This window comes from Onychostruthus taczanowskii, unplaced genomic scaffold, assembly GCF_017590055.1.
Source record: "Onychostruthus taczanowskii isolate IOZ18803 unplaced genomic scaffold, ASM1759005v1 scaffold1, whole genome shotgun sequence".
Taxonomy (NCBI): Eukaryota; Metazoa; Chordata; class Aves; order Passeriformes; family Passeridae; genus Onychostruthus; species Onychostruthus taczanowskii.
This window is the reverse complement of record NW_024496525.1, coordinates 27,072,963-27,090,296: the sequence shown is the minus strand read 5'-3', so window position 1 is coordinate 27,090,296 and position 17,334 is coordinate 27,072,963. Positions and strand designations below refer to the sequence as shown.

Below are 17,334 nucleotides of genomic sequence, written 5' to 3'. Positions count from 1 at the left end.
TAACTGCAGCTGAGTATTGTTTGGTACTCTCACTATCTAATTTAAGAGGAAAAAAATTGCAAAAATAACAGGTTTTTTAAAAGATTGCTGTCTCTGCAAAAACTTGACTTCTAAGTAGCATCTTTGACAGCAATAATAGAAAAATATTGTAAGAACAGTTGCAGTCGGTCTTGATGTGTTTTTTCTGTGATATATAAATAATATTTTTCGTTTTCAGATAATACATAATCAAAAGCTTTTCCCATAGTCACTTTTAATGCTATTTTCTCTAATTCAGAGTTTTTTTTAATTCACTCTGGTTTGTCTTTTGTTTTTTTGGTTCTTTTAGCATAAAGCATTTACTGAAGTTTTTCTGGATGATTCACATACTCCTGCAAACTGTAGAGTTTCAGTTCAAGTCACTGCCCCAGCATTAAAACTCTCTGTTCGCTTCCCAATACCTGATCTACGGTCAGATCAGGAAAGAGGACCATGGTTTAAGAAATCACTTCAGAAGGAGATTCTTCATCTTGAATTTACAGATATGGAATTTAAAACTGAATTTATAGGAGGGTCGACTCCAGAACAAGTTAAATTAGAGCTTACCTTTAAAGAGCTAACTGGTAAGAATGTTAATATTATATTCAGAAGTCCTTTTTTATTTTTCTAGGTACTGTGTAGTTGAGAGAAATGTCCTCTGATACCGAGTAACCCAGGGAGTGTCTTTCCTCCTGAATTTTGGAGTAGATACGATATCTCTACTGTAATTTTGTGTTCTGTACTAAATACCAATGTAAGTCCAAACAATACTATTAGGAGGAGAGGCTGTGTGTCCAGTTCTGGGATCTTCACTAAAAGAAAGACAAGGAGCTCCTGCAGAGGGTCCAGTGGAGACCACGAAGCTAGTGAGGGGTCTGGAGCATCTTTAATATGATGAGAGGCTGCAGCAGCTGGGCCTGATCAGTCTGGAGAAAACTGAGAGGGAAATCTCATAAGTATGTAAATACCTGAAAGACAGCTGCCAGGAGGATGATGCCAGACTCTCTTCAGTGGTGCCCAGAGGCAGGATGAGGAACAATGGCCATAAAATGAAACACAAGAGGTTTCACATTAACATGAGGAAGAACTTCTGTGTATTGAGGGTGGCTGAGCACTGGAACAGGTGCCCAGGAGGGTTGTGGATTCTCCCTGTCTGGAGACATTGGGAATCCACCTTGGATGAGTTCCTGTGTAACCTGCTCTAGGTGACCCTGCTTGGCAGAGGGGTTGGGCTAGATAATATCCAGAGGTCCTTTTCAACCCTAAAAGTGCTGTGATGCCAAAATTGATTCCCTAAATTACTATCATTGAAAAAGTTTAATAATTTCATGCCTCTAGTATCTTTCAAAGTAACAAATCTGTGAGACTGGTTTATTTTTGCAATCTTCTCTGCTGTCTCATTTTGTGTACTTAATCAAGGTTGTGACAAAATATAGTGATGCTATAAATGTAAATGCTGGTATCTATGCATTAGAAGTGTCTGATTTTCTAACTACTGCTAGATAAAAATAATGTGAAATAATTTTTCTTTCTAAAAGTTAATATTAATTTTTTTGGAAGAAAGGATGACAAAATTTGCCGAAGTAGCTTAGTAAGTAGCATTGGCTAGTTAGTCTTGTTTGACTCCAGCCTGAGGAGTGGCTAACCTGAAGTTAGCAGTTGTCATTCATCTATTAATTTCTAAAAAATCTCTTTCTATTCAGGTTCATTTGAAGAAGATAATTCAGAAACACCAGTGAAATTTTTTCAGGTGTCAGGTGGCACAGATGGAGATATAACATCATCATCAGACAATTTTGACTGGCCTCGGTAAAATAAATTTTCATGTGTTTAATGTGGATTGATTAAATTTTTATTAAGCACTGTTGTTTTTCTAATTTTAATCCAGAATACCTGTGTGGTAAATGATTGAAAATAATTTGCAAAGAAAGAGCATGTAACTATTAAAAACACTCCCAAGAATTTATAAAAAACCCCTGTAACTTCTACATTTATAATAATGCAATATGGTTTTTAATGTATGATGACTTCTGCATGGACTTGAGTAAATTTTGCTGAAAGTTAGGTAAATGATTAGAGACTTGAAACATTTTCCCTTTTTTTTTTTTTACTTTACCTTTTCTCCTGCATTCATGACTGAATACCAAACCACCCATCCTAGTTGAATTTTGCCTCAAAATAATATAAGCCATAAGAATGGTAAGAATAATTATATTGTGACTGCATCTTATATCACATGCAAGACAATACAGTGCTTCAGACTTACTGAAGAGAAGGACCTGGCAGCTGAAGCATGTAATAACATGTTTAAAGAGGCAATTTTAGATTTGCTGTAGAATTTGCTGTGTACATTGTTTGCCACAAAATTCAGTGGCTTTCTGACAGTAAGTTTATGTGGACATTTTTCCTTTTATAATGCCACAAATAAAATTTTCTATAACAGTGTTTACATGTAAGACGCTACACCATGCAGTAGAGCATTTTTAATAGCTGTTAATGGTCTAGTGAAACAAGTTCTATTTTGGGAGAGTGTTTTTTTTTTTTTTATTTTGGGAGAGACTTTTCTTAGGTCACTCGTATCATCACCTGATGGAGTTGAAAAAAGCAGACACTTAATATTTTCTTTCACCCGATGTTTCACCCATGTCCCTTTGTGTGTGTAAGTTAGTTTTTTTTCTTAGTAGTGTTGTTTTGGTTAATAAAATATGTTATTATCTAATAAAAAAGTCCCTGGAATTTTGAGTTATTTAGTCTATGTGTATTTAATGGCAAGCCAGTAGAACTAGTGGACATGTGACAGAGCATAAATATAAACATTTTAAGCACCTCTTAATGGCTTATTCTGCTTAACTTCTCCCATGTCAGGATTGTATTGAAAATAAACCCTCTGGCTGTGCACTCTATTCTGGAAAGGATAGCAGCTGAGGAGGAAGAAGGTGATAATAACTTTCAAGAGGAAGAAGAAGGAGGTTCTCATTCTTTGAAGGATGTCTGTGATATTAGAAGACCAGAGCCTTCTCCATTTTCTTCTCGTAGGGTCATGTTTGAAAATGAAGAGGTACTATGAAATTTTGTTACTGCTTTGTGGTTATAATAGAAAAAATGAATGCAGTCTCACTACTTTACATGCAGCTTCTGGCTTTCACTCTTCTTTTTGTTTTGGGGTTTTTTTTTTGGTTGTGTTTTTTTTTTTTTTTTTTCCTTAAGAATTTTTTTCTTTTTTCTTTCAGATGGTGATGCCAGGAGATGTAGTTGAAATGACTGAGTTTCAGGATAAAACAATTAGCAATTCTCATTATGTACTGGAACTCACTTTACCAAACATTCACTTAACACTACCAAACAAAAGCTTTTATGAAAAACTTTACAACAGGCAAGTGTAATTGTTTTCCTTGGTTATCATGACCTGTGCTCTCAGTTCTGTGTCACTTTTGATAAAAGCAATTGTCTAAGCAGGTACAGTAGGAACTCATTTGTATAGTTTATTTAAAAACACAAATTGCTATGTAAATATTTTTCCAAGTTAACATGACAGCATTGTGTCATGCACCTGATCAGTGCTATGGCAGCTGACTGCTAAAAAGTGTTTGGCAGATTTTGTGAACAAAGGGTGAAGCTAAATAGTCTCTGGCTCTCAGTGAGCACTTTGTTCAGATCTCTGTGCAATGTTTCATTTTGTTCTAATATTTCTGATTGTTTCTTTAAACAGATTATTATATTTCAGAAACTTGTGCTCAATTTTATTCTTTTAATCTAAAAATCTAGAGCTTTCAAGGCAGTCAGAAAAAAACCCCTAATCCAGTTTTGTAAGGTTCACAAAGGTTTATGAAAATATAGACAAAGTGAGCCCAATTTATGGGTGGGTGTTCATTTATTTCTGCTAGTTTGCTGTCTGAAAACCAGCAAAATACTACTAGATTGTTACTGTACTGTGAAAATATGCAAGAGAGATGCTGATCTATTTTAGTCTCTGATAGATAGTACTTCGAGTATTTTCACTTCCAAAGTGACAAAGCAGAACCTTCCACTGAATATGCTGTTGGAATACTTCTGTACTGAATGTCACATATGTCTTTACCCTGACAAACACACTCACTTGAAATCAAAAGAATGAATGTCTCCTGCAACTTAGTTGAAAATTGATGAGATCAAAATAGGGGTTTCTCAACTCCCCCTCCAGCCTACTGAGCTAATAGATAGCTACTTATAGAGGATTTTGTGTCACTATCACGTTAGACTTTATGTGCATACCATAATTACAGAATGAAAGTTACTTTCATTTTTTATTGCTTATACTCATGAATATATTATTGTTTCTTGTGCTTGTGAGCTTTTTCTCTATTTTCTCATGGAATCTGGAATCTTATATAAAATCTGCAAAGGAATTATGCTCGACTGACTTAATACAAAATGGGAATATAGTAATATATTTTTTGTAATGATAATGTATTTCTTTCCAGGATCAGCAATGATTTATTGTTGTGGGAACCCACAGCTCCATCTCCTGTAGAAACATTTGAAAACCTTTCATATGGTGTTGGACTATCTGTGGCCAGCCAGCTCATCAACACTTTCAGTAAAGACAGCTTTAGTCAGTTTAAATCTGCAGTTCATTACGGTAATACACTTAATAAATTACCTAGAACTATAGTACTTTAGAAGTGTAATTGGCTGAAGTGATTAAGGTGTTAGTGGAAAGATTTTGTAAACTTAGGGGAAAACATAAACCAAAAAAAAAAAAAAAAGTAGATTACTGTTGAATTGGGTAAAATAAGTGTGAAATTGAATTGCATTACCAATGGAGAAACAGTGAGTTATTGGCATAATATGTGTACTAGCTAGAGAATGAGTTGTACTTCATTTTATCTATTAGATGATGAAAGTGGATCTGAGGAAGAAACACTACAGTATTATTCCACTGTTGATCCAAACTATCGTTCACGCAGAAGGAAAAAGCTTGACTCACAGAATAAGAACTCACAAAGCTTTCTGTCTGTTCTACTAAATGTGACACATGGATTAGTGTCAATATTCACAGATGTAAAGGTAAGGCACTGGGGCTGGAGCAAGTTTTGTGTTTTTTTGACCATGGGTCCCCTTCATGCTGTATGTACTTACCTGTTTTAACAGTAATTCTGTAATCTTTATGCTACTATAACTAGGCAGTAATGCAACACTGTATTTTGCAAATTCTATGTACTTTGCTTCGTGTGAGAATAACTGAAATGCAAGCAGGAAGACATGTATTGGCAGCAAGTGTTGTGTTAGTTTAGACTGCCTAAATGCAGCAAACTGTCAGCAAACAATAATTTTATCATTTCTCTTCTTCCTTCAGCAGGATGATGGAAGTACACTGGAAGGAAAATACGGTGAATTTTGGTTTGAGTTCAACGGTGGTTCCCTTTTCAGTGTGACTAAATATGAAGGCTTTGAGGACAGACACTATGTTTGTCTCCATTCTAGCAGCCTCAATTTATATCATCAAGGTAGGGGTGGGATTGAGGTGGCTTTGGGGCCAAATTTTAAGTTAACTAAGCTTGAATCCTTTTAGGGAAAAGGCTGTATTTTTTTTCTCTTTTCTCTCATAGTGTGTCGTTTGGGCACAATGAATAGAATATATGAATAATGTTTCTAAATGCTGCAGTAATTAACTTCAGTAACTAACTACAGTAATTAACTAGTAAGCAACTTCATTATAACTGTATTTAGTTACAGTTTAGCTCCGACTTTCCATATAACTGCTGGTCTTAAGAGATATTGTGATCCTCTGGCAAATCAGCTGTACAGCCTATTCTTTATTATGAAAATGTACTCTTCCTTCATGTTACTGGTTGTTTAACTGAAAAAGCTACAGGTTACCAGTGGCTGCTGCGTTTTTCCTCAGTTGTTGTCCGCAGGTGAAGAATTTTGGCTGTGTCGTTTGTCTATGTCTGGTAACCCCCATGTAGTGAAACCTTTGAAGGTTTCCCTATCAGATGTCCATGAATCAGTGGTACTCATGTTTCAGTGCAAGGCTTAGTTATTGTATGTTTAGACATTAGCATGGCACTATCTCATAAAATGAAGAGGAAATACATGTTCTTCCATGTAACCTGTAGGAGATTTCTGTCCTTTATTTCAACTTTGCTGTTTTGTTGGGCAAATAAAAAACTCAATCCCTAATAGACATGTTGAAGATTATAGCTAGAACAGTGGTTTTAAATATTGAATCATCCATAACCTTCCCTTTACAGTTCTTGGTTGTGCATTACTAGCTTTAGTAATTAAAATAATTTTGTAGGCATTAAGCATAAAAAGGATTTTCCTTCACACTTCATCAGTAACAGCTTTGGTAATTAATTCCAAAATCTCTTTGCAGGTTTGGTAGATGGAGTCGTCCCTTCCTCTGAAGTACGACTGCCCAGCACAATACGTCCCCATTGGTTAGAGCCTACTATTTGTTTTTCTGAAGAGGATGGTCTTAGTAGGACTACTTCAGATGGTGTAGGAGTGGATAGTCCAAGTATGCTGACTGTTGCAGTCAAAATCCAATCAGATAAAATAGAGAGCAATACAAAGGTTTGTGTTATTTGTTATATAACTTTTATAAATTGAGTTATCTCAGTTATATGGAAGCATCTAGACATGAAGTTAGAAGGGTTATAGATGAAGAAGCCATATAGTTCTCAGACATTCATTTTCAAATGGCAATTTTCTGTTGGAATCTTGGGTGGATTGGAAGCAGCAGTCTAATTTACTAATTCTTCCAATGCTTCACTTTGCCGATCATGCTATTTCTTTACTAAATGCATTTTTTGAAAAGTTTTGAAAATTTTTTGTTTTTATTGAGTTTCTGTGCTGTTAAAACAGGCAAGAACAAATATAGAATTACACTGGAGTTAACTAGCAGTTGTCATCTAATAGGCAGCCTTTGCTTACCTATTTGGAATGGGACTCGTAAATGACCGTAGCATTCATTAGTGCGGCTGAAAGAGGACCTCTTAGCTGGCATAGTGGTGACAAACAGGTTGGTTGAGTTATCTAAAGAAAGGTTCTGCAGACCAGCAAAATGTTTTGGGGGTTCAGTTGTCTCACATGTGAACTACTTTGGGTTGGTACTCCTGATAATTTCTGCTGAATTCCAGAGTGAATGTGCAGGCAGCCTTCCTTCCTACCACCACCACCAAGCCGCCATTTCTGCGCTGTTCTCTTGCAAAAAGTTTGATCCTGTGTTATCTAGAGTTTCTGTATTGGAAAGCAGGATTTTTCTAGACAGCAGGAGATTTTTGGGAGCAGAATGGTGACACAGTTTCATAATCTGGATGTGAAATAGTTACATGTTTCATGTAAGCCAAGTCATGCAACTTTGTTGTGCAGGAATTTCTGGTGGCTGTTGGACTACGAGGAGCCACCCTTCAGCACCGTGTGTTGCCTTCAGGTTTAAGCTGGCACGAACAGGTCAGGTTGCTACCATTTTCTTGACTACATCTTCAATTTCTGTCTCATTGCCTTAACTGTCAAACTAAATCATGATTGAAAATCTCGATGTTAGGCTGTGCCATATTATCAAACTCTGCTCTTTCTCTTTGAGACCATTGACAGATGATAATCTTACTTTTAAATTATTTCTTGTCTATTCACTTGGTAGTGTTCCTCTCATCATCCTGACTTTCTGCCTATAACATGTCAAGGAGGTTCTTGGCGGGGTTTACTTCATTCTGTTGGGGTTTGGGTTTTGGGGTTGGTTTAAAATTCAGATAAAAAAATCTCAGTAGTGCAATATTATTCAAGTACGTAAATAATCCTTAAGTTAAAAATACCCTCAAAACAAGCAAATGTGTTATTTGCAGTACTGAAAGTATTTCTGTATTTTTCCCTTCTGCTCACTTTATCCCTCAAGTCTCATTTCTCAGTTGATTATTTCCTGTTTTGTATTGCTGGAAAAGCAATACTGGAGGACTTTGGAGAGGCAGTGAGCAGCAGTTTACATAAATGCTTCTGAATGAGAAGGGCTGTAGTCATAGGTGTGGATGCAGAGGCAGAGCATGCAGACAGTGCTGGAAACCCTTGACCTGTGTTTGTGTGCATGAGGTAAAACATGCCATTATCACAGGAGCAGTGTCATTGCATGTCCCATGCTGGATTACAGACAGTAACCCTTGACGCTCAGTCTGATCCTGTTCATCCTCCAATCTGTATAATATGCTGATTTTTACATGCATTGTTACTGTATAACTGTGAGGAGCTGAACTTTGGGCTTCAGACTCTGCTGTGCCAGTATTTTCTCCTCAGCATAATATTCCCATGGTTTGTGTAGCCTGCTTTTAACCATGTTGCTGTTTTTGCTCTGTGAAATGTTTCTCAAGTAGCATTTCCAAGTGCATCACAGGCAATCTTTTTTGGAGAGGGAGGGATCAAATAAAAAATTGTCCAAAGAGGTAGTTAGAAGAAAAAATTAAAAGACTAGCAGTGATGGTATGCCCCAGGCCTGGAATATTTTAAGAACTTGTATAGTATAATATATGTGAGAGGGAACTATGACGGATCTTACGGAGGAGGATAGCAGCTAGGTTTATGTGGTAGTACATGAAAAAGCTGTTTATACAATGGATGTGCACATGGTTCTGAGTGTATTTCCCATATCCAACCCTTAAGAAAGACTTGAAGATAACTTGAGCAATGTAGAGTTAAGTAATAGTTAACTATTCAGAGAGAGAGCAAGGAAAATGCAAACGCTAATAACAGCTATAAAGAGGGATGAATAAGACTGTATTTGGGCAGTGTCTTAAAAATGCATTGTGAAGCTTTGTTACAAGGAGCCACTGGAGCATATGTGAATTGGTCTTTTCCATACCTTTGAAGCTGCAGTTTTTATGGGCTTTTTTTGTGTTGCTTACATTCCATGCTTCTCTCTAATAAGATATTGTGCAAGCATCTTTAAATATTTGTGGCTGTTCACACCTTTTCCTTCTACTAATCTAACATTTTATTGTCATACCTGTTACAGATTTTCTTTTTTGCTCTTTTGTGCTGTGTAGTTGTTTGTTAATTTAACAATATTGAAGTTTAATATGTTTGTGATTTTTAGATTTTGTATTTTCTGAATATTTCTGATGAGCCTGTTCTGGGATATAGTCCTCCAGCTACAATTACAACTTTTCATGTACATCTGTGGAGTTGTGCTCTTGATTACAGGTAAGTAAAATGGAAGTGTCACTTGACTCTGCAGCTGTATACTTAGTCTTCAAGAATGTTCAAGTTTCCATACTATAAATAATAGTTATTTAGGTACTTTGGAAAAAATCCTTAACAGCGATCCCTTAACTAGAAGGAATTTAAAGTAGGGTATGACTTGTTTAGGTCTGGGAAGATGGAGTTAGGTAATCTATAAGGCTTTGAGTGAACTTCCAAATAGGTACAGAGCACTAATTTGTTTTTCCAATTTGTTTTTAGGCCCTTGTTTTTGCCAGTCAGATCTCTACTTACTGTTGAAACTTTCAGCATTTCCAGCAGTGTTGCAGTAGATAAATCCTCTTCTACTCTCAGGTATGATTTAAATTATTATGAATCATGCAAGCTCCTGTAAAACTGGTAATGCCCGTCTGCTTTTTTGACCTCAGAAGCTTTCATGTTGTATAAATGATCACACTGGTTTCTATCTTTTGAAATAGACTTTGCTCACATGTAATCCTTCTGTTTTATTAGGTTAAATAGTTTTATTTATACTTTTTAGTTGGATTGTTTCCTTTAATAACAAGCAGTTCTGCATTTTTAATAAGATTGCAATGTCGTGAAATGAAGTTACATCTATTTTATGAATTAGTAAGACCTTAAGATTTCTTATAATTTGCTACTTGGCAACAGTTTTTTAACTAATTGAATATTTAATGACTAATGAAAATATCTGTAACTTCTAATAATTCTCTTGCAACTTCATTTGACTGTTTTACCTGTTCTGTTGTGAAATATCTACTGAGTTGATTATTTTTATTGATAAAACCTTTTAAGTGATCTTTGAAACAAATGTTCTATTAACTTTATTTAGAGAAAAAAGACAAAAATAGAAATAAATGTTAAGGATTAAGGCATTATTTCTTATTCTAGGAAGGATCAAATATATAAATTTAAATGTAAAAAATATATAATTAGCAATAGGAAAAATATCTTAGAGTGGTTAATTGTCAATAGATTTGAAAATTATGAAAGGTTAAAGTGAAGAGTTTGAATTTAAGATATGCTTGGTATATTTGTGTTTTAAAGTATTTTTATATACTGATTTTTTCTGACTTAATAATTGTGCAGCATTTTTGTAAGCATTTTTATTTCATCTTGGTTTTGTTTCTTAGGATAATTTTAGATGAAGCTGCTTTGCATTTGTCTGACAAGTGCAACACTGTCATGGTGAACCTCCATAGAGGTAAGGATGGTTTAGATGTGACTAATCAATTGCAGAGCCTAAAGGAACAAAATTCAAACATATTCAGCATATATGAAGGTTATTGAAGAAGAGTACTTCTGAGATAAGAAGCAGCAAGTAGAGTATGAGAGAATAGTGCAATATTGATAAAAATCTGAGTGCTCTAGCTTGGATTTGTGAATCCAGAAGTATGTCAGAGAAAAACATCTTGCAATTCCTCTAGTATCTTGTTACAGTTTAGTAATGGGTATTTGAGAAAGCATATTTTTAAAAATCTGGAGTTTCACAGAAAGAAATTTTTCTTGGAAAAGAGATCCCATGAGATACATATTTTAAATAGTTGAACTTGAAAGGTGCTATATGGTACAGAGTTGTTGGTTCTGAAAACAATCATACCGGCTGGGTTGCTCTCATTGAAATAGTAAGAACCTTTAAGGACTGAGGAATTTGAATCAATGTTTACTAAATGAGCTGGAGAAATAATGAAACCTTGTGCTCACAAATGTGTATTTAGCTTAGGTGAGAGATCTCTAGTAGGGGGCACAGTAAAGCTATGCCTCTTTTGTTTAAGCAACAAAAGAGGACAAATAAGTTATTCATGGCACTGAAAGATTAGTACAGTATGAACATGTGTTCTCTCTCACTTCTGCTAAAAATTGATAGAATGTTTAGTCATTCAGCTTCTGTGTGCCTTGGTTTCTCTAACTCACACAGATGGGATAGAGGTAAATATCTTGAAAGATTACACTGCACACAGATGGTGATAGTGGGAGTGATGCATGGAACTGAAAAGGTTGAGGTTCTTCATTTGAGTAGCTGAAACTTGAACTCTGAAAGTAATCCTCGTAAAAGAAGGAAATGCAGAGATATAAAAAGCTTTGATTCCTTTACAGCTCATGCTGGTTTTAATGGGTTTATAACTGTAGGTATATAGGGTTTTGTTTTTTTCTTAGTAGTTTTTTTGATTATCATATTTCAGATTATGTTCGTGTTATGGATATGGGACTGCTGGAGCTAACCATTACAGCAGTAAAATCTGATTCTGAGGGAGAAAGAGTAAGTATCTAATTACAAACAAAAGAAAATGTAAAATCTTCATGAGCAATTGTGATTTGAAAATTATTGTACTTAAAATAAAAGCAGGTTTTTCATTTTACTTGTATTTTTTCACTCATTTTCTGACTAGTTAAGTAAAATAATCTAAAACCAGCTGTGTATATGCCATTTTTATGAAACTTCGGGATAATTTCAACTTTATTCTTGTTTTTTCGTTATTGCTATCTAGACTAAACCACGTTTTGAGCTGCACTGTTCCAGTGATGTAATCCATATTCGTACCTGCTCTGATTCATGTGCTGCACTAATGAATCTCATACAATATATTGCAAGTTATGGTGATTTACATCCACCTGCTAAGACAGAGGTTAAACGTGGAGTTAGCAAGCCAAAAATGAAGGTACAGAATGGCAAAATGATAGCAGCTTAATTTTCTGCTTGTCAGTAATATATTTTAATTTTAATCCCCATTCTATTTATAAATAATGAGCTTTTCTGCAAAGAAATTAACAAAATGTATGTAATTTAAAATATATTTCAGAGTTAAAATAGTATTTTTTTTCCTGCTTTGGTCACTAAATATTTCAAAACATTACACTTTTTATCTCTTGTAGTTTATTCTTCTCTAAAGAAGAAAATTCCAGGACATACATGAGCTGTCCAGGTATTCTGGTCTAAATACCCTGAACCATAATATTCTAACCTACTTTATGAATCATCCAGCTTGATGTTTCAGATCACTTGACTATATAACAAGTTAAGGTGTTTTTTCTCACAGTTTAAGAGCTGTGAAGCAAGCTGTTCTAGCAAAATCTTTTTTGACAGTTGTTTTTGAGATGTAACTATGTATAGTTCCTCTCCTACAGGTAGAGACCTTTAGCCAACCATCTTCGCACGGAGCAGGCCTTGCTGAATCTGAGCAGCAGATTTTACGGGATTTGATGAGTGATGCTATGGAAGAAATTGAGATTCAACAGACTGCTTCTGCCATCAAGCAAGAGTCTAATGGTGAGAATCCCCTACACATAAAGTATAGCTTTTCTGGAAAGAAAGTGGGATTGAAAATTTTGTATATGTGGAGATGCTGCAATAAGAATGGGAGCAGGTACTTAGGATGTCTGAAGTCTTCAAACTATGGAACAGATTCCTGCTTTTAATAATAGTAATGCAGAAGAACTTTGAGATTCTAGTAAAAAACACATTACTGAGTTACTGAAAGTAGCAGGGAAGAAATCTGTCTCTGAGACTCTGTCAAGACACCAAATTCTGTAGGAGTATAAGTTAGTATGAAGGAATAAAGACCTCTCTTCTTTATGTGAGAGAGGTCCAGGAAGAACTTTTTAGCTATAAAGAATTTTTTCAATTAGCAGATAGAACAAGATAGTTGATTTTATCACATGATTATGGCTTCTGTATCATGGCTAGAGTGTAATTCAAGTTTAAATTTGATAAGGATTTTGTACTGCAAGTAGATTTCTCTTCAATTACTATTTCCATCATGTCTGGTCTTCTTTTCTGTGGTGGAGGGTGAGCACAGTGACTACTGTGGTACTGAAAGGTTTTGATGCTGTGGTCTTACTGCCATAATAAGAAACTTGAGAATTGTATATTATTTATAGTACGAATTGATTCAAGATATAATAAGCTAATTTCCTTGATACAATTGAAGTAACAAACATGAGTTTACTTAATTTTCATATTTTGCGAGGATTTTGCCACTGAAACATGTTTTTTCTCCACCCTTCTTCAACTCCCAGGAGTTTTAGATGACAAATCTCAAACTCAGGAACCATCTTGCTCAGACCTCTTCCTGTTTCCAGATGAAAGTGGAAATGTCTCACAAGAGCCAAGTCCCACTTACCCTTCATTTACTCATCACCTGCTAAGTGAGGCCATGGGAGATGTTCCAGCAGAAAGTGATGATTTCTGCATACTTTTTGCTCCTAAAGTTGCTGTTGCTGTAAGATCCTTTGAAAATTACTAAAAAAAAAAAATCCATATATAAACTGAATCAGAGAAATAAGATATCATAGATTTCTGAGATTGCTTAGTGATGCTTTTCTGTTTGGAAGGAATTCATGCATTGTTGCTGTTAGGAATGAGTGCAAGTATTTTCAAATAAATATGATTTTTCTGCTTCTCAGCACTATGTAATTGTTCTCTCATCTGAGTGTTACATTAAACATTGGCAGTTTTCCTACATTGTAGTCATGTTTAATCATTGTGATATTGCTTTAAAATAATGGCACAGTTAGGAAGAAAATGTGTTAAGCAAAAACCAGCATTTATCAAAACAGCACCTTCGCATGTCTTCTAATCTTTTGTGCATTTCTCTCTTACTCTAAGCTCTCAGTGTTTTAGGGGCCTCAGATTCTTGCCAAACCTCAGAGAAAAACTTGTGTGTCACTTTACACCAATGTCTGTCCTCTGCATGTTGTGTGGTGGTATTCTTCTTAGTAGACAGAATAAGTTCTTGGGTCCCTGATTAGAAGCTGCATTTTCCCAGTTATAGTTTAGCTTGTTTGTTTTCAGAAGTGCTGATAGGGTGGCCTGGGCTCTTCTGTGGTTTTCTGCTTGCTTTCAACTAGTACTTAGTTTTGTTTATAGTTTGGGTGGGGAAGGTTTTTGTTTTGGTTTGGGTTTTTTATTGCTGTTTTTAACTACTTTGCAGGTTTTACTTTTTTCATATGCTTTTGTCTGTACTTTATAAGAAACATTTCTAAACTGATCACATGTTGTGTAAGCTTTAGAAGACAATACAGAAAAGTTTTCTTTTTCGTAGGAAGGAATTAGACATCTCAATAAAGAAAACAGATCTCACCTTCTCAATGATATGTGTTTTTTTTTTTTTTTTAATTAGGAAAAAGAGGAAGAGCCAGTTATAAAAATAATGGTTGATGATGCAATTATCATAAAGGAAAATCATTTCAGTCAACCTATAAAAAAAACGGATACAAGCAAAGCTCCGCTTCATTTCCCTGTTCCTCTGGTACGCTATGTTGTAAAGGAAATATCTCTTATTTGGCATCTTTATGGTGGAAGGGATTTTGGGACTGCACCACCAACTTCTCCAGCTAAAAGTTTCATGTAAGTGTTTGAGCTAATTGTGTGGATTAGAACATTTAGAAATACTTTATTTTCTTTTGATTTGGAGTAATCTTATTGTTCAATCTCAAGTCTCCTTTGCTTGCTTCTTGGCTCCATTCTCACAAGGAGTCAATCATAGAATGGTTTGGGTTGGAAGGAATCTTAAAAATCATCTAGATTCTCACGCAGTTCAACTCCACATGTCAGAGTGTATTTTTCCTGTGTCTTAACTTGGACAAGAGGGGTTTGATTTTGCTCATTTTTGGGGGGGAGTGGAGGGATGGGTTTTACTTCAGTTAATATTGGTAGTCAAATTTTCCTAAAGAGATCAGGACTTAAGAAGCATAAATGTCAGACTTACAGGATGCCCATGTTAGCTAGAGAATAAAATTGTTACAGCCAAAACTGAGGGAATGCTTTATGAATGTTAATTTGGTGGGATACATGCACCTGGCATTCTGCTTAGATGTGTGTTACTTGAACAAAAAGAAATTACTTGGTTAACAGTAACATAATAATTTCAATGGGTTTTTTGAATATAATTAAAATAGTAAGAAGTTACATCTGGTGCATTTAGTTTTAGATTAGCAGGGAGATAACTTTAATCTGCAAAAGTGTATTTTTCCTTTTAATTTCCCCAGAAGTCCCCATAGTTCTCCTTCTCATACACCAACAAGACATGGACGGAATACAGCATGTGGAGGAAGAGGAAGAAATCCAGACTTCCTAATGGAAATACAGTTAAGCAAGGTGAGTAACAGAAACCGCTTCAGCCATGTCTCTGTGTGGATATCTTTACATGTTATACTCCTTTGATAACACCTTTCCATTAGAGTTCAGTACTATTTCTTTCAACAGTATCTACATCTAAGCAATCACTTTGATGGTGATGAATGCAAAATTTGTTCAACAAAAACTGTTAGAATTAGCATAGTATTTTGTTGCTATGCTTGCTATGAATAAGCTTGTTTCTAAAGATGGAGGATATCTATCACGATATTCTTAAAAGTTGTTGTTTATTATAACTAAGTTTCACAACTGCTGTTCTGCTTCCCTCTCTTTAGTTCCACTCTGAATAGGTACCCCTGTTATGAAATTAGGTGTTCTAAGAAAACAAGCAAGACACAGATCTTTTGAGAATATTCAGTGTGTCAATTTGATAACTGGATATGAAATAACGTCTAGTTATATCAGAGTATTGTTTCTGTATTTCCCCTAACATATTTAGAACCCTTCAGGCATAAATATCTTACAATTGTTTTTAGGCTGTGCTTAGCTCTAACATAGGAACTAGATGCTTTTTTCTGGTGCTGTGAATAATACTGGCAAGGAGTTAAACATATTTCTTGTTAAATGGATCAATAACAGAATCCTTTTAAAAGATGTTTTCAAACGTTTCCATAAACATGAAAGGCACTACGTAAAAATAAAGGCCTTTTTATAGTCTTATGTGCATTTCTGAAACTTAAAATTTGTCTCATTCACACCTCAGGCTTGCCAGAAATATGTGATACTTAGGATAGCCTTTTCCAGAAAAAACATGACATTGCAATAAACAAGAGGAAAAACGAAAGCATTTAATATTCCACCTGGAAAGCTTCATATGTAGAATGATAGCCATTTCTCAATTTGCAGACATTTAATGGGAGTTGGTGTTAGCACTGAAGCAGTATAAAGGTTTTTTTCCCCTGCTTGGACTCCTAACTTGGTACGTTAAAGAAGCGCAGGAGAGTAAAAGGTGTCCCAAGCGGTGTTGCCTTGGAGCTCAGCGCGGGGCCGGCAGGGGCCGCTGCTGCCCTCGCCGTGCGCGCCCAGCCGCGTTCCGCGGCCGGCCCGGATTGCGCCGGGGTTTGGGGAGCAGGGAATGGTTTGTAGATCATCACAGCTGGAAATGAGAGCTACATCAAGGGATGGCCAAACGGAGATTACTCCATATAAATCTAATTCAGCATTTTTCTTCAATTCTAAGTTAAGCGAGTAAGAAAAAGGAAACAAGACCTCAAGAAGCCACTTGAGAAGTCAGGTGGTAGGGAAGAAACATTTTTTTAAGTATTAGAGGGTGCAAGATTCAAGAACTTCAAGATTGTCTGGTACAGGCTTCACCATGAAGTAAGAAAGATGTCAGGATTTGAGAAAAAAGCTGAGTCAATGTTTAAAAAAGTGAAATTCATTCCTTATCTTATGTCAGTAAGATTTCCTTATCAAAGAGTCAGTATTCTTTGTTTTGGTTTGAATTTGCATGCTAAAATACGAACATTTACGCAGCTAGAAATTGCAAGTTATCTGTTGCCTGAATAGTGTTCAGAAATCTTAATAGTATTTCTGTACATTTAAAATAGTAAACAGCTTTAAAAGTTCTTATATGTGATATACTTCCCTGATTTTTATTTTTTTAAAGAACTATTCTGTTGTTGGTTTTTTTTTTTTTTTTTCAATGAAGCTGATTAGGCTGGTTTTCTTTCCTTTTTAAAAGGTGAAATTCCAGCATGAGGTGTATCCTCCAGGTGGTGCAGAAGGTGATTCCTGTCTGTTGGAGCAGCCAGTGTCACGACAAGTTTTTATTGTTCAAGACCTGGAGATCAGAGATCGCTTAGCTACATCACAAATGAATAAATTTCTCTATCTCTACTGCAGTAAGGAGATGCCCAGAAAAGCACATTCAAACATGGTATAGCTATGAAATGTTAATTTCTTCCATTTACAGTGGTAGTATTATCATTGTGGGGGCTATGTGCACTTCTTAATCTTGCAGAAGCAGAAACATGGGCTCGTGCAAC

General features: G+C 35.5%; 1 protein-coding gene across 3 annotated transcripts in view; it reads left to right on the top strand.

Annotated features, from left to right (window-relative positions):
* The window catches only part of ATG2B (autophagy related 2B), a 45,571-nt gene that overhangs the window by 15,555 nt on the left and 12,682 nt on the right, over positions 1-17,334 (top strand). Inside the window, exons 15-33 of one of the 3 annotated variants that reach the window (XM_041403227.1) lie at positions 329-602; positions 1,722-1,827; positions 2,884-3,076; positions 3,249-3,391; positions 4,479-4,636; positions 4,892-5,064; positions 5,357-5,504; positions 6,377-6,576; positions 7,375-7,455; positions 9,086-9,192; positions 9,451-9,543; positions 10,344-10,414; positions 11,394-11,470; positions 11,700-11,870; positions 12,337-12,478; positions 13,228-13,430; positions 14,331-14,557; positions 15,199-15,307; positions 17,031-17,225. In XM_041403227.1, the coding sequence (XP_041259161.1) occupies positions 329-602; positions 1,722-1,827; positions 2,884-3,076; positions 3,249-3,391; positions 4,479-4,636; positions 4,892-5,064; positions 5,357-5,504; positions 6,377-6,576; positions 7,375-7,455; positions 9,086-9,192; positions 9,451-9,543; positions 10,344-10,414; positions 11,394-11,470; positions 11,700-11,870; positions 12,337-12,478; positions 13,228-13,430; positions 14,331-14,557; positions 15,199-15,307; positions 17,031-17,225 (2,871 nt within the window). Of the gene's footprint in view, positions 1-328; positions 603-1,721; positions 1,828-2,883; positions 3,077-3,248; positions 3,392-4,478; positions 4,637-4,891; positions 5,065-5,353; positions 5,505-6,376; positions 6,577-7,374; positions 7,456-9,085; positions 9,193-9,450; positions 9,544-10,343; positions 10,415-11,393; positions 11,471-11,699; positions 11,871-12,336; positions 12,479-13,227; positions 13,431-14,330; positions 14,558-15,198; positions 15,308-17,030; positions 17,226-17,334 lie in introns of all 3 variants that reach the window. The other 2 variants (XM_041403219.1, XM_041403208.1) reach the window with 2 other exon arrangements.